The sequence below is a fragment of the Protobothrops mucrosquamatus genome, unplaced genomic scaffold, assembly GCF_001527695.2.
Source record: "Protobothrops mucrosquamatus isolate PMUCROS unplaced genomic scaffold, P.Mucros_1.0 scaffold218, whole genome shotgun sequence".
NCBI lineage: Eukaryota > Metazoa > Chordata > Lepidosauria > Squamata > Viperidae > Protobothrops > Protobothrops mucrosquamatus.
This window is the reverse complement of record NW_015386571.1, coordinates 616,991-633,281: the sequence shown is the minus strand read 5'-3', so window position 1 is coordinate 633,281 and position 16,291 is coordinate 616,991. Positions and strand designations below refer to the sequence as shown.

At 36.5% G+C, this 16,291-nt stretch overlaps 1 protein-coding gene across 2 annotated transcripts in view; it reads left to right on the top strand.

Moving 5' to 3' along the window:
- RAD51B (RAD51 paralog B) overlaps positions 1-16,291 on the top strand; it is a 320,577-nt gene that overhangs the window by 88,344 nt on the left and 215,942 nt on the right. For both annotated transcript variants that reach the window (XM_015814093.1, XM_015814094.1), the window contains exon 8: positions 6,549-6,645. In XM_015814093.1, the coding sequence (XP_015669579.1) occupies positions 6,549-6,645 (97 nt within the window). The remainder of the gene's footprint in view (positions 1-6,548; positions 6,646-16,291) is intronic.

The following is a 16,291-nucleotide window of genomic DNA, read 5'->3' as shown; positions in this document are numbered from 1 at the left end:
CCCCATCGACCTGTACGCTCCCACAGAGTGGGTCTTCTCAGGGTGCCGTCGGCCAGACAGTGCCGGCTGGCGACCCCAAGGGGGAGGGCCTTCTCTGTGGGAGCTCCCACCCTCTGGAATGAACTACCCCCAGAGATCAGGGTGATCCCTGATCTCCCTTCCTTCCGCCGCGCCCTTAAGACATGGTTATTCCAGCTTGTGGGACTGGCCTAGGGGAAACTTTTAGAGGGGGTTTTAATTATAATTTTAATTAGACCAATTACTAATATTTCCCTTTTAATTAACTTTTTAAATTTGTAGTGTGATATTTTTGTATTTTTATCCGGTTGTTAGCCGCCCTGAGTCCGCAAGGAGAAGGGCGGGATATAAATCTAAAAAATAAATAAATAAATAAATAAATAGTAACTTCTCAAACGTCATCTTCTTGTTTTTCACAGTTTAAGAAGGCCATGAATTCTTTTGAATTTCTTTTGAAATTTACCATTAATTCTTTTGAAATATCACTATGATAGTGATTTCATAGTGAGCCTGGCTGAAATAATGGGCAATTGTTCACCCATGTTTTGCAAGCTGCTAATAACCACCAAACAGCTTTTACCAACAGTGTTTAAGGAAGCCACTGGTCCAGACATGTCAAACTCGTGACATCAGGTGACATCGCGCAATGTATCGGGACGGTTTTGCCATTGCCGGCAGTGGGATGGGCGTGGCTTCTGGATGACATGGCTGGCAGTTTGACACCCCTGCACTAGTCCAATGTCTAGTCATACTTATGTGTTGTCTGCAGTGGTGGGATTCAAATACCTGAACAACTGGTTCTCTGAGTGAATGCAGGCCTGGGCCTCTGAGGCCTAGAACAGATTTCTGGAAGTGATATCCACACACTTCCTGTGGGCTTTTCTAGGCCTGGGAGGCCTCTTCCAGGCCTCCTCGGCCTAGAATGGACTTCCAGAAGCAGCATGGGTTCAGCCACTTCTCCGAACTCAACAATATTTAACTACCAGTTCTGCCGAACAGGTGCGAACCGGCTGAATCCCACCACTGGTTGTCTGTAATACTGCCTGCTTCAGCAAGTTTGAATACCACCACTTTTGCAAAGTGAGGGAGTGAACAGTGACCATCACCTCAACCATCATATTAGTCATGCTTTATGTTGCCATTCTGTTTATTGATTAGGATGGCTTGATAAATTCATTTCATAATACTTTTCACTCTTTTTTGTTGACGTTGAAACTTGAAGTATTGTTTTTTGAGTAACTTTTCAGTAATTCACAAATCAAAATCACATTTCTGGGCACAAAAAGCATGTGTCTCAGGTTTTGGAGATGAAATTACAGTCCTAAAGATTTAAATATATATATTCCTTTTTTCTCTGCAATATGCTGAGTTACTGTCCCAGCCCCATGAAAGTGACTGGTACTTTGGTTGATTTTGTTGTTACATGCACTAAAAATAGTTTTAAAAAATATAATACCAATGGAGAAAGCTTTTTGATTGTTTTAATGTTCTCTTTTAGCTTTTCCCTCTTCTATTCCCAATAGGAAGTCTTTAATACATATTCTTTTCTAAATGATGTTGCATGTGAAATTGGGAATTTTACTCTGTTCTCATAATAAACAGTCATTTCATGTGAGGTTCTCCCCTCCCTTTTGGTGGATTCCAAAGCCTTTGTACCTTTCCTGGTTACTGATTGATGGTTCTGTACTATGTTTCCTTTAATTTTGCAATAAACCAACAAGGAAGCTGAGACCACAAGTTTACAGAGGATGATTTATTTACTCAACCAGATTTGCAGGGATGACAGAGTCAGATTTAGTAGTTTCAGTGTGGTCCTGGGGAGGGCAGGAGATGTATTTGAGAAAAAAGCACCATAGAAATAACGTTCTTATTCATCCATATAGAAGCAGATTTGACTTTGTTTCTGGAGCAGTTATCTATGAGAAACTGAAGGGGTACAGGATTACACAAAGATGGGCATTAAAGGCAATGCCACTATTAAATTACCAATTTTCATAAGTTTCAACCCCCCCCCCCCAATAATTCTGTTAAGATATGATTTTTTTTGTTTCTGCACAGGATAGAACAGGAAATCTGAGAACACTCTTAAAATAAACTATATATGATAAAAAAAAATCTGTGTCTTCAGTAATCACAGTCAAAATGATATGTCTCTGGTGTGCCAGCTTCCTTTCCAACTCTTCCATAGAGAAATTTCCTCTGAGCTGGTATAAGCTGGTATATCCTCTGATATAAGAAGGCAGCTTGAATAGAAAGATTATGGATAAAAAGTGGTACATAAGGCTTCCTATATTATACTGCATTTTGGTGTTTTATTTCTTAAGGTGGCTGCATAATCATTAAGAAATATCAGTTTGGTTTATGAAATTGAAAATATCCAAATGAAATCAAATACCATGTAGTCCTAGATCACCAACAGACATTCTCCATGAAAAAATAAAACTGTAAGAAGAGATGTATGTTAAGCAATTGATAAAACTGCAATTTTGAGACTATTGCCCATACAGTTTTTTTTTAAATACTGGGCCTTTCATACTAAAGAAGGTATGTAACAGCTCAAGTAAATACGTTTCAAATATTATTCATTGAATATTATATGTATTGTAACACATTAGTCAACTCCCCTCTAGTAGATTTTATTTTTACAAAATATTTAAGCTTATAGGTGAGCTTTATAAGTCAAAATCTAATATTGAAGTGAGTAAAGTGTTTGGATACTAACTGATGTTTAAAATACGCAATATTCTGCCTTGTATGCTGTTCAGTAATTAAGCAGTGGTGTTATATACTGTATTTGGAATTTCTGAACCATCCTCAACATGGAGTTTATTCTAGTAATTTAGATCCAGGGATACAAAAGTAGGAATTATCGTAGCCAGATTATGCTGTGAACCAGATGTAGGTAAATGTAGGCCCTCTTTCCCACTGTGCTGTCCAGGACCTTCAGTGACAAGGTGCCGAAACTGTTTCAAAAAGCACTGGCAAGATAGATACCTATTTCTTTATGTGTTTGGGCAATTTTCATTTGTGTATAAAAGCTGCTGCATGAAAATGTGAGGCCTAAGTAAAATGTTTGGGTTTGTTGTTGCTGTTTCAGTGCACAGTAAGGATTTCTACCCAGAGGGCATTCAAGGAAACAAAGTGAAAATGAAGTGGGACTGAAAGCATAAAGTCACTGAGAAATGTTATATTTCTTCTTTTTCTGACAGAAAGGAAAATGTTTCAGATCTCCCACCTAAGCATACAGTAATTTTGTAATAGTGTGACAGAAAAAAAACCCCTGTATATAGATAGTCCTCAACTTTTGTCCATTTTGTTAGGATGGTTTGAAGTTACAGCAGTGTTGCAAGAAATGACTTATTCTCAAAGTTACAACCATCACACACACCCCTGCGGTCATGCTATTACCATTTGGGCACTTGGCAGCCTCCTTGCGTCCTGCTTCAATGGTTGAAGCATCCTGAGATCACATGATTGCAATTTGCAACCTTCCCGACCATCTTCCGACAAGCAGAGTCAATCATATATCTTAACATCCACAGTGATTCCCTTAACGACCATGGCAAAAAAGGGTAGTAAAATAAGAAGCAGTGATGTGATACCTCACTTAATGACTGCACCTCTTAATGATGAATGTTCCGGTCCCAATTGTGATAATAAGTCGAAGACAACCTGTATTGTGATTCTGAATTGATGTAGAGATAAAGAGAGCACAAAGAATTACAATTAATTTTTTTTGAGAATTTGGGAAGACAAAGAACTTCAGAATTGGATTGATCAGAGATACTTGGGAAAATGCAACGATTGAACACAGGCTATTCTCTGGTTTCCTAGCTTTGGTTTAATAATTTGGAAAAAGCTAAAGCTATTTGGAAATGTAATTGTTTAGTAAGTGAGTGATTTCTATATTAAATTATAATTATTTAGCTCTATATATTTGTTGGTTTTTTTCTTATTTATCTTTTATGCAATTTATTGGCTGTGCCAATCTGTATATACCAGAGGCCATCAACCTTCTTCTGAAACTTTTTTTTTCTTGGATTTATCCATGGTTGGCCTACTGGGGGTCAAAAAGCACAATAAATCTCGTGCCAGTGGGTGTTGCACATTGGCGGTTGTGACGCATATTTTGAGTGACGGAGCCATAGCAGAGGGATGAAAGAGCCACATGCAGTTCCGGAGCCGCAGGTTGCCCACCCCTGGTATATACTATTCTTTTCCAAGGATCTTAAGGCAATGTAGGTGAAATTACTTATTTTGTCCTCGTAACAACTCTGTGGGCTGAAACAATGTGTGTAGCCCAACCGGAGAAGAGGAGAGAAAGCAAACAGAAAATGGAAGGGAGAATAGATATAACAACAAAACACATGTGTGCATGTGTGTGTGTTTGTGTATACATATACAAACATATACAAACATATACATACATACATACATACATACATACATACATACATACATACATACATACATACAGATACATATATTCATATTAAACCTTTTCAAGTCTCCAGTTGTAATGAGGTATTTTTTTTGTAACTGGAAACTAGCAGAATAGGACTTGTTTAATGAAATGGACTATGAATTACAGAAATTTAGTTTAAAAAAGAAATATATAAAAGTGATGTGACATGAACAAGCATACAATGGTACAGAACTTAGTTTACATTGGAATAAATTTGAAATGACCACATCACACATGGGTTCTCTTGACATTTGTGAATAATGTAGTTAGTGTCAAACATCTGCCAATAAAAACTTTAGACCATGTCATAATGTGGCTGCACATTCTGTATATTAATCTAAAATGTTTCCTATTCATTTTCTTCACAACTCTTACTGTTTAGTCTTTATATTTCTGTTCATTTGGAACTGGTATTGGATTAATATTATTAGTGCTTGCTTTAATATGAATCTATACTAATACTGAACCACTTTAGCAAATATTGTTATGTGAAGCCATCAATATTCTATCTATCATGTTGAATTTACTACTGTGGTATTGAAATATGTATTCTGAATTTGTTGTTTCTTTGCCTCTTGTAGTGTTTCAAATCTCTTCTAGTAATGATGGTAGCAGGATAGAATTTATTTATAGATGACAAGTGGCCCCCAAATTGTGTTTATTACCTTTTGGATGTCCATCACTTGCCCAACAGGAAGGAAGGAAGGAAGGAAGGAAGGAAGGAAGGAAGGGAGGGAGGGAGGGAGGGAGGGAGGAAGGAAGGAAGGAAGGAAGGAAATTTGCCAAACTTTATGGGAGGCAAAGACTCTTAGTTGTCACTATTAGACTGACAATGGCAATGAACTCTTCATGCATGACGAAAAGAAATAATCTGGTTAATACTGCCTGACCCCCATAAATTTGTAAAACATATAGTCTGCCTAGCTTGAATCAAGGGGCCAAACTTAATGCTTTTTTATTTGTGGCAGTCAAAGATGAAGGGAATAAGCGTATCTTTATGAAACAGGTACACAGTCTAAGCCTGAGTCGTCAATATCTTTTAAGCTTCTTCACTGGTCCAAGAACCCTAGGAAAACAGAGTTTTGATTCCAGGTTGAATTTCAGATTTCTGTCCCAGTGCTTGATGATGAAGATGAATGGTATTTAAACTGAGATTTTTATTTTATTTTTTGTCTAATTCTTTATTGTGCAAGGATGATTGAAACTACACAGATGTAGCCAAAGTTATGATAATGCTGCTTTGGAAAGCTATTGCCAGTTTCTGAGTTATACAAGGAGGAAAGGTACTGTTGTGCTAATATCCTTCATCTAGCCATTGCATGGCTATCAAGTTGACTTCTGTAAGAAGACAAGTCCTGGAATCTTATGTTCTGACAGCAACATTGACTGGCAACAGCTTTCCAAGTTTCCAGATAGGAGTCTAACAATACTTGGATTTGACTTTGTGCTTCCTGCATTCAGAATATGCGCTCTGTCATTATATTGTTACAATGTTCTAATTATATGAATCCTCTTGGATAACTCGATGTACAGTCTCTTCCCATCTTAGCATACAATTGTAAAGATGAGATGCTCCAATTTATTTGTAACCCTTGTCTTTTTCATCTTTTATTATATCATTTATTCACACTGTACCAGCTTGGATATCCATCTGGCTCTTGGTGGGCGTTGACTTAGAAAAGAATTATTTTAGTGATCTTTATACAGGCACACTGCCTTGAGACCTTGTAGCATTTATCACATTTCATTCTGGCTCCTCTTTGCTTTCTATCTCTCTATCACCTTTCCCTTTGAACAGAGAGATTCCTTCCTCTTTCCTGCCAAAGAAATGAGGTATAATGTGAAGTTATTTAGTAATTTTGAGCTGAGTTTTGAAAGGATCTGCTCTCTTCAACATTTTATTGAGATGCTTCTATACTTGATCCAAATGTTTGAGAAAGGCGTTGAAATGGTGAACATTATGGTGGACGTTGAGGGTTGGCTACATTTTCTGTGTATGTCTGAGGTAGCTATTGTGCCTACCATGTAATTCTAATACTTTTTCCTCCTCCATGTCTGTTTGCAGGTAATCTTGACGAATCAGATTACCACATGGCTAAGTGATGGCCTTGCTGTACAGGCAGACCTCCTGTCTCCAGTTGATGACTTGTCCCTGTCTGAAGGTAAGCAATCCTTTTTATTACAGTTGAAACATAACTCTGATATACATCTCCTCAACCATTTGTAACATTCATGTTTAAGGAACAACCCCAATATAGTTAGTTATCAATATAAAATGAAGCTAGAGTTTAAAAAAAACATTTCTAAAGTTTATTTAAGACCAGTAGTTTAATTGATCTTAAATCTACAGGTTGGATAGTCTAAGGAAAGTTAATTCATGATTGTGTTGATGGTTTGTTTTGAAATAAATAATACAAAACACTCATTCAACCGGTGCATTACAGTTAAAAGCAAGGTTTTAGGTATTTTTGCCAATTTAGTATGAGTTGGTGATGTATTGACAGTAATTATCAATCACTGAAGAAAAAAACAGAAGGGTTTGTTATAAAAAGAACAAGTATTCTCTTTTGAATTTGTTGTATTCTCTTGCAGTGTGGTAAACTACAGGTGTAATGGAGACTGAGATTTAAAGAAACCTTAACCTTGCATCTGATAAGGATATCACAATTATGAACTTTGGGCAAAATGTTTCATTTAACCTTATGTTCCTTCCCTTTCCTTTATTATCTATTTTATTTACAAAATACTATATAGTTTTGATTTTCTAGCATAGCTTCTTAGACCTGGAGTGACATGAATTCATACAGTTTAAGAAATAAACTTTGTTTCTAGGTCTGTTACCTTAGGGGATGCAAGCAGTTCTTTGTGCAACAGGGATAAGCAATTATTTCACAGACAAATAGCTGAAAGACATAATTTTCTCATTCTGATGTAATAGAAGCCTAACATATCCTAGATCAAAAAGTAACAAAATAATGTAATTAACTTTTTCATCAATTACTTACCTGTATTCCTCATTAGAGGACATTGATAAAAAAAACTACCTATAAATACTTACATACTATATATACATAGTTATTTGATTTTATACACTTCTGTTTGTCATGGCTGTGTGGCAGGACGGCTGCATCTGGTCATTGTCACTCATTTAGCACCACCCAGGAAGCATGTGTAGCTTAAGGAATGCTATGGATGCAGATGACTATTGAATTGGATATCCAGTTATGAGGCCACTGCTCTACCCCAGTAGAAGTTTTGTATATGATTCATGTGGATTATATAAGAAGTAAGAGATTGCTTCTCTTTTGTCATGTTCTCATCATACGCTAAATAAAATAATAATAGTTATTTGATGGGAACACAGAGACACCTATTTGGGAAGCAAACAGAAAAAGATATGGGTAACATTCATATAGAAAGTGGACGATTGAAAGAAAGCAGCTATATACGGTATTGTAGATTGAGGGGTGGGGAGGAGTCAACAAGGAATGGTTTAAATACAGGACAAATTATTAACGTTGAAAGAAAAGTGCTTTTCTCTGGTTAAAGAAGTGAGTTAAAAATGTGAAAGTGGCCTTAGGGTGGCTTGAATTGTACATCCCTGAGCTATGGTAACTTTTACTAATTCTTGTGAAAATGACATGTACAAAGAACTCTCAGAAGTTTTTGGTTCTGCGGAGTTGTTTAAGGAAAGCGTCTCAAGTATAAGATGTTCCAGCATGTTAGAAACCGAAAAACACTTGAAGGAATAACATTTTATACATGGTGGGTTCTTCCCTTCATTGTTACAGCTGCAAACTTTTAAGATCTATTATAGACTTGTTTGTACAAGCTCTTCATGAGTTTGTCTCTATATTCTGTAATAAAGTGATTCATGATTTGCTAAGTATTTAGCTTTACTAGAAAGTGTTAAACAAATCATAAATGATTAAGTAACTTAGCAGTTGTACATCCATAAGAATTAGCTTCCTGCAATTAAATATGTTGAATTGGTAATAAAATACCTGGAATTAGTTATTCAGTTTATTTCAACTGACAGACTCCAATTTCTAAGAGCATCAGATTTCATCTTTTCTACCAATATCTATCTTGGTATTCCCCTCACTAAGTATTTTGTGTTGAAGGAACAGAGAGAAAAACTAAGTGGGTTTGTTTTAGGAGAGACAGTAGTATCACACACTTTAACTTCTGTAGGAGAATCCCAGAACCAGGGAGCAGGACTAGAGGAGAGTTGCCACCAATAAGAAGTCACCAGCCCCTGATGTTCCAGAGGAAGCAAGGAAAGCTGAGCCAATTAACTTCCAGGGTTGACTGACTTAAGCTGTGGTAAGCTCTCAAACTTCCATGGCATCATGGGACATGGAAAGATAGTGCTGACCTCAGAACAGTGCTACCTGATAACTGGTAAATAATAAAAGTGTTTCAAAATGTTTTACCCGTGCATACCTAAAATAATTCCCTTGAAAAATAAACAACTGGGGGGAAGGGGGTTATATTTAAGATGTTAGTGGAATTATTGTCTGGTAAGTTGGGTCTCTGTGAAAGTGATATTTCAGTTATGCACTCAGGTATGCTGTAGCATTGAAAAAGTTTAAACATGTTTGTAACTTTCATAGTATCGCATAGCCTCTATACTGGAACTTAACAAAGAGTAATTTTAACGGCTGAAATATTTCAATGGCTGCTCATAACTATTTGAAATTGGGTCAGATGACAGCATTTTGAAAAAAAAAGAGAAGTAAATTTGAAATTCGGTATTCATATCTTAAGGTGACGGTTGTGAATTCTAACTTCTTCTAAGTCACCATAGGAACCTGTGAAAGGGCAAGAGATTATGCATAAATAAACACTGCATCTCTCTTGTTACAGAGAAGTTCAGACATGCTGGCTGTCTGCACATGTGTAATCTATGCTTTGTTTATTTATTGGCATCACACTGACATCTTAGCTAAAAGAACCATTTTATTCCAAATAAAGCTGCCAGGAATTAGAAAAAAGATCGGGGAAGGAGGGGCTGTTGAAAGAGACGACTAGAAGTGAATTGTGTCTGAGTGGCCTCAACTGATTACATACTTCCTCCAAGGCAGCTCTGTACACATGGATAAATGCTTACCTGACTACCAGAGGATAAGCAGTGCCTACTCTAATCTCCATTTTCCAACATTCTTTTTGTTTTGAAACAATAATATATAACTACTTGGACTTCATTTCCTTTTCCTACTCCTTTCAGTTTTCTGAATCTACTTTTTCTGATCCTCATGTAGCCCACACTATTTCACCAGCATTTAATTCCCCTGGTGTCATTGTGCTCGGTATTTAGGTTTAATGTATTAAAAATAGTATACTGGCCACATCCTAGGCATTGGAATATTAATTAATTTTCCTACAATATTTCAGTGGTTAGTCTACTTTTATCACTTACTGTTACCCATCAAATCAAAACACAGAACATAAATAAAGTTTTGGAAACAATCTTATTTATGCATTTGTTTTTATACTATATACAAGCTGAGACATGTTAGAAATAGAATACATAATATCCATTCTTAACATATGTTATAGAGGCTAATGTGCAATTTCTATGCATGGGGAAATCTTTATTAAAAATGGAGGAAATGGTTTGGTTTTTATTTTTCTTTAATTGTAAACAATTACAGAGTTGCAAGGAAACTTAAGTATTCAATTAAACCTTGAGGGGCAGGATTTACCATGTCTGACTGCTCTATGTGTTTGCCAGATGCTTGTTTAATTGTCATTTTATTTTTCCACCTCCTTAAAAAATCTGTGTTATATTATGGCTCATGATTAGTTACTATTGTTGTTCAAATACATTAAAATGTCAACTATTTCTCTCATTAGGAGAGGGAGAGAATCAAGCTAGTCCTTTTCAAAGATATATTACTCATTTCTTGTGCTATTGATTAAATAATAACCATTAATGCTCCCTGCCAATATGAGTGGAGGGTAAGAAAAAGACCATTATTTGGCCTGAGGGGAGAGAGACAGAGAGCCATTGTGTGCATCCTGGGCCTTAAGGAAGTGAAGTGAGGAGGATACTGGCGGTAAGATTGGTCATTAAGAAGCACTTGGATGCAAGGATATCTCATTTATTTTTCTGTTTATATGAGTATAAGAGGAGATTGGAGTGCAAAGGAATGAAGATGGATGGTTGGGGCCTGATTTTAAGAGATACATCAGGAAAATTGGGGAGAAACAAGCATAAAGAATAGCTTGGCAGATAAGGTGGGGAAATGCATCCTGGATGACAATGGCTAGCCTTTTTAAGTGATTGTACTGTGACAGTGATTGTACTGTGACAGTTGTGATGGTAGCCTCTCCAGCTAAAATTCTGCTCTTCAGTGCTAGGTCAATTGTTGTCACAACATCTGTTATCCAGTATTTAATCCAGGATGAAGGTACTGCTCTGGCTTGTGTCACAAAGGCCTGGTGTAGGGTGGTGGTGCAGGGGAAGGGTGGTGGTGCAGGTGAATTTATATTGATTTCTTCCAGTTCTTTTTCCTAGAACTGGAACAGTAAAGGGAAATGATATAATAGCACACTAAAATCAGAGGATAGAATGGTCTATGGGGAGATCATCTCACCAGCAGATGCTCAAAATATATTAATTTTGAGTACTTGTTGCTGCATTTCAGTAGCTGTGACAGTACAGGTAGTCCTCAACTTACAACCACAATTTAGCCCAAAATTTTATAATAGCACACTAAAATCAGAGGATAGAATGGTCTATGGGGAGATCATCTCACCAGCAGGTGCTCAAAATATATTAATTTTGAGTACTTGTTGCTGCATTTCAGTAGCTGTGACAGTACAGGTAGTCCTCAACTTACAACCACAATTTAGCCCAAAATTTATGTTGTTAAGTGAGACAGGTGTTAAGTGAGTTTTGTCCCATTTTATGACCTTTCTTGCCACAGTTAAGTGAATCACTGCAGTTGTTAAGGTAGCAACATGATTGTTAAATGAATTCTAGCTTCCCCCTTGACTTTGCATGTCAGAAGGTCACAAAAGATGGATTACATGACCTTGAGATACTGCAACCATCATAAATATGAGTCAATTGCTAAGCTTCTGAATTTTGATCACGTGACTGCAGGGATGCTGCAATGGTCGTGTGAAAAAGGGTCATAAGTCATTTTTTCAGTGCTGTTGTAATTTTGAACGGTCACTAAACAAACTGTTGTGAATCGAGGATTACCTATATGTGAAAAGTCAGCATATCGTTCAGTCTGCTGTCCTTGTAATTCTGAATTATTTTGATGCAATTTTGACCTGAAGCTGTATCTTGGAAACTGGAGAAAATTAATACTCAGGACTTAGTTTTCCTTTTTTAGTGACCCAATTCTGATAAAATTAAGCTACTTTCATTTCCGAAGCTTTCTCCTTGTAGACCAGTGTAGTCTGTCTTCCTGGGTGATCTCAGAGTAATGTTGGATTACTACAAACTTCTTGCCTTTTGAAAGATCCATGCCTATGTTACCCAAGGAGGAGCAATTCAGAATCCTCCATGATGATCATGGACAAGTTTTAACCAGTATATGGTCCCATGTATGGAGAAAAGGCTTAATTTGGATTTGATTTCTAGGGAGCTGGTGATCTGAAGTTTAAGGAAATCCATGTAACTTTGCTATCATGAGCAGATTGTACCTTAGTTTTTGCAGGTGTGGAATAATCATTAAAATAATCTAACACAGGCATCGATGGATTCAGTTGATTTCCTGAGTAGGAAATCTTGCAAAGCTTTATCAGTCCATTGTTTTATTATCAAGCTGAGAACAGTGAAATGGATAGTATGTCAGAGAATTCCAAATGGAGATACTCTTGGGATGGATCATATCAAATGAAGAGTAAAGCTAAATGAAGATCCACTTGAATTACTTTATTGCAGTAGGAGTAGCAACCGCTTTGATTTCACTGTGTTGCTTTTCACTCAAGATTTTGAAGGGAAGAGCCAATACAAAAAGATGCATATTGATTTGAACTTCGGGAATTGGGGCAGTTTATATGAATTATTTGGGGCAACTACTTGCCTTTTTAGTGGATTATAGATCTTAAAGATATGGACAGGATATGTGGAAAGATTAAAGTCATCACATGTTTACTCAGTCATTGCTCTTTTTGGCTATTTAATGCTATCATCATGGTGCTGATCTTTGTTAATATTTACTGTCCAATTCCAAGGGAACAATTGTTGTCTGTTCAATAATGAGGAAAAACTGGAATTAATTCTAGACAAATTGGAAGAGCTATAGGAGAATAGGAAATGGGCTTAGAAACTGAAATTCAAACTGCTTGGGTGGAGTTGTACTTCTCTCAAAAGAACAGGCGTGCACTCTGGGAGTGCTCCTTGATCTTCAACTGATAATAGAAGCCAGCAGTAGTTTGGCTTAATGAACAATTATACCTAATATGAGCAATTATGCCTAATGTGTCTGCTTGTGTCCCTTCCTGACACTTAGGGAAAAAAATCTAGCTGCAAAATATGCACGTCATATCATCATCACAGATTTCAGTGGGAATTTATGTGCAGGACACAAAATTTTCCTTCACATTACTGAGATATTTTGCAATCACCTGTGAATGCCAGGTTTTTTCATTCTCCAGTTGCTTGATTGGGAGGCTTGTAGTGTTCGATATGTGTTCGTAGCCTTCTGAAGTCAACAGGAATAAAGTCTATTGCAAGTCAACCTCAACATGCTTTGTGGAAGTTGGGGAATAGAAAAAAGGCCATGTGAAAGAAGTCTGAGCTTTTCTGATGACAGATGTGTGTCCCCCCCCCCCCATTTTCTCTTAATTACAATGCCTGATGACCATTTTGCCTGAATTAAGATTCAGTAGTGCGGGCCATATTGCCTTATTATTAGAATTGGTTTCATATTAAATAGAAAAACAAAGTTAGGAATCTATTCAATTGCCTAGTAATCTCATTAGTATATGATTATTAGGATCAAATGATAAAAGAATATGCCACATGTTCCTGAACTCATATTTATTTGAAAGCAAAGTTGGAAATCTCATCCCTGAATTCTGATGTTAAGCCTTTTCCTGTAATTATTAGACACACTGAATTTTCCAAAATATATTGCCTCATTCTTCTTCTTCTTCTTCTTCTTCTTCTTCAAGATGGACAATATTAAATATTTATTTGCTACTATATGTAGGGATGTGGGTCTATACATATGTTGTTCATAGTATGTTTAGGTGTGTGTCATGTATGTGTTTCACTTTGAGAGCGGGCAACTAAATTTCATTTTTGATGTGTGCCATTGTGCCCACAGTATAAAAATGACAATGAAGGTTATCTTATCTTATCTTATCTTATAAATGTATGTCAGTGTGTATGTAAATGGACCCAGAAACTGTGTTACATATTGATAGAATAAAATTGCTTCATTGAGCAGGATGTGCTCAACTAAAGGATCTTCTAAAGATGGAGAATTACATAATTCCACTCAGGGAATTCTTGAGAAAACAGCAACATAGACCATGTATTACAAATTCTTGGAGACCTACTATCCTGAAACTTCAACCATTTAAAACACGATTTTGGCTTTTGCTATAAATAAATTTAATTTTTTAAATTACTGAATTGTTTACAGTTCTTCCTTTAAACCCAGCTGACAAAATCTATTCCAGATGTTGGTAGGCAAGTATAGCAAATGGCAAAGACAGAAAATAAAGTTGAAATTCAATGAACAGGGAATGACTTGCTGTTAAAAAAATATAGAGCAATAAGAGAAAATTGTCGGTGAAATGTGATATCATTTTAACAGGAACAGAATTATTAACTTATCTTATTCATAGGACATCAAATTTATACTTTTCTGACTTCAGAGCTACAGGGGATTGGCTGATGAAACTTGAAATTGTTGTTCTATAACCTTTGCTTTTATATTAAACAAATGATCTCAGATTTTAAAACAGCTTTTGACTCCAGGGGAAATATGCCATTAAGGAAGTGCCAGAAATGTGCTTAATTGATACAATCTTTGAAATTCTCTTTAAAGGGTGTTATTTCCCACATACAGATTTCTGGGAAATGAAAGAGCCACAGTTCATACATTTACCACAGGCCAGGGCTAAAAAGTTTAGTTAAAGATGAGCATAAGCTTTTGCTGCATGCAGGTAACTTATAAAACAAGGCTTCTATAAAAACTATATAAAAGGATATGCCCTACTGCACAGAGATTCTTTTCAGTTGAATTTGCTTCTTTTACAAATATGACTAGGGATGGGAGGAAGAAAAAAACAGAGTAACAAGAGTTGGAAGGGACCTTGGAGGTCTTCTAGTCCAACCCCCTGCTGAAGCAGGAAACTCTATACCATTTCAGACAAATGGTTGTCCAATCTCTTCTTAAAAACCTCCAGTGTTGGAGCACTCACGACTTCTGGAGTCAAGTCATTCCATTGATTAATTGTTTTAATTGTCAGGAAATTTCTCCTTAGTTCTAGGTTGCTCCTCTCCTAGATTAGTTTCCATTGATTACTTCTTGTCCTGCCTTTAGCTGCTTTTGAGAATAGGTTGACTCCCTCTTCTTTGTGGCAACCCCTTAGATATTGAAACACCGCTATCATATCACCCCTAGTTCTTCTTTTCATTAAACTAGACATTCCTGCAACCCAATTCCTGCAACCATTCTTTATATGTTTTAACCTCCAGTCCGCTAATTATCTTTGTTGCTCTTCTCTGCACTCTTTCTAGAGTCTCAACATCTTTTTTATATTGTGGCAACCAAAACTGGATGTCGTATTCCAAGTGTGGTCTTACCAACGCATTATAAAATGTATTAGCACTTCATGTGATCGTGATTCTATCCTTTTATTAATGCAGCCTAGGACTGTGTTGGCTTTTTTGGGAGCTGCAGCACACTGCTGGCTCATATTTAAGTGATTGTCCACTAGGACTCCAAGATCTCTCTCACAGTTATTACTATTGAGCCAGATACTACCTATATTATACCTGTGCATTTGGTTTTTCTTGCCTAACTTACTTTTCTCTAAATGGAATAGAATAGAATAGAATAGAATAGAATAGAATAGAATAGAATAGAATAGAATAGAATTCTTTATTTGCCAAGTGTGGTTGGACACACAAGGAATTTGTCTCTGGTACATAAGCTCTCAGTGTACATACAAGTAATTGTGATAATCACGATCATAAACAACATGAAAATACATTCATCATAAATCATAAAATACAACCATCATAAATTATAAGATGCAACATTTAGTGATAGTCATAGAATATTAGCTAAGCAAACAACATACAGTAAATCATATTAGGATACTAAAAAACAGTATAAATTGTAAGATACAAGCAACAAAGTTATAGACACAAGAAGATGATAGGTTATAGGAAAGATGAGGAGTATTATAGTAATGCACCTTTACTAAATAGTTTGACAGTGTTGTAGGAATTAGTTGTTAAGCACAGTGATGGCACGGGGAGGGGAAAAACTGTCCTTATGTCTAGTTGTTCTGGTGTGCAATGCCCTATAGTGTCATCTTGATGGAAGAAGTTTATGTCCAGGATGTGAAGGGTCTGTAGATATTTTCACAGCCCTCTTTCTTGCTCGTGCAATATACAAGTCCTCAATGGAAGGCAGACTGGTAGCAGTTGTTTTTTCTGCAGTTCTAACTATTCATTGAAATCTATGTCTGTCTTGTTTGGTTGCAGTTCCAAACCAGAATTTCATTTTGTTAAAAAGGGCCCAGTGTTCAAGTCTGGAGTATTGGCTATTCCTGCCAGCTTGTTGTCGTCTGCAAATTTGATGAGTTCTCCTTCTATTC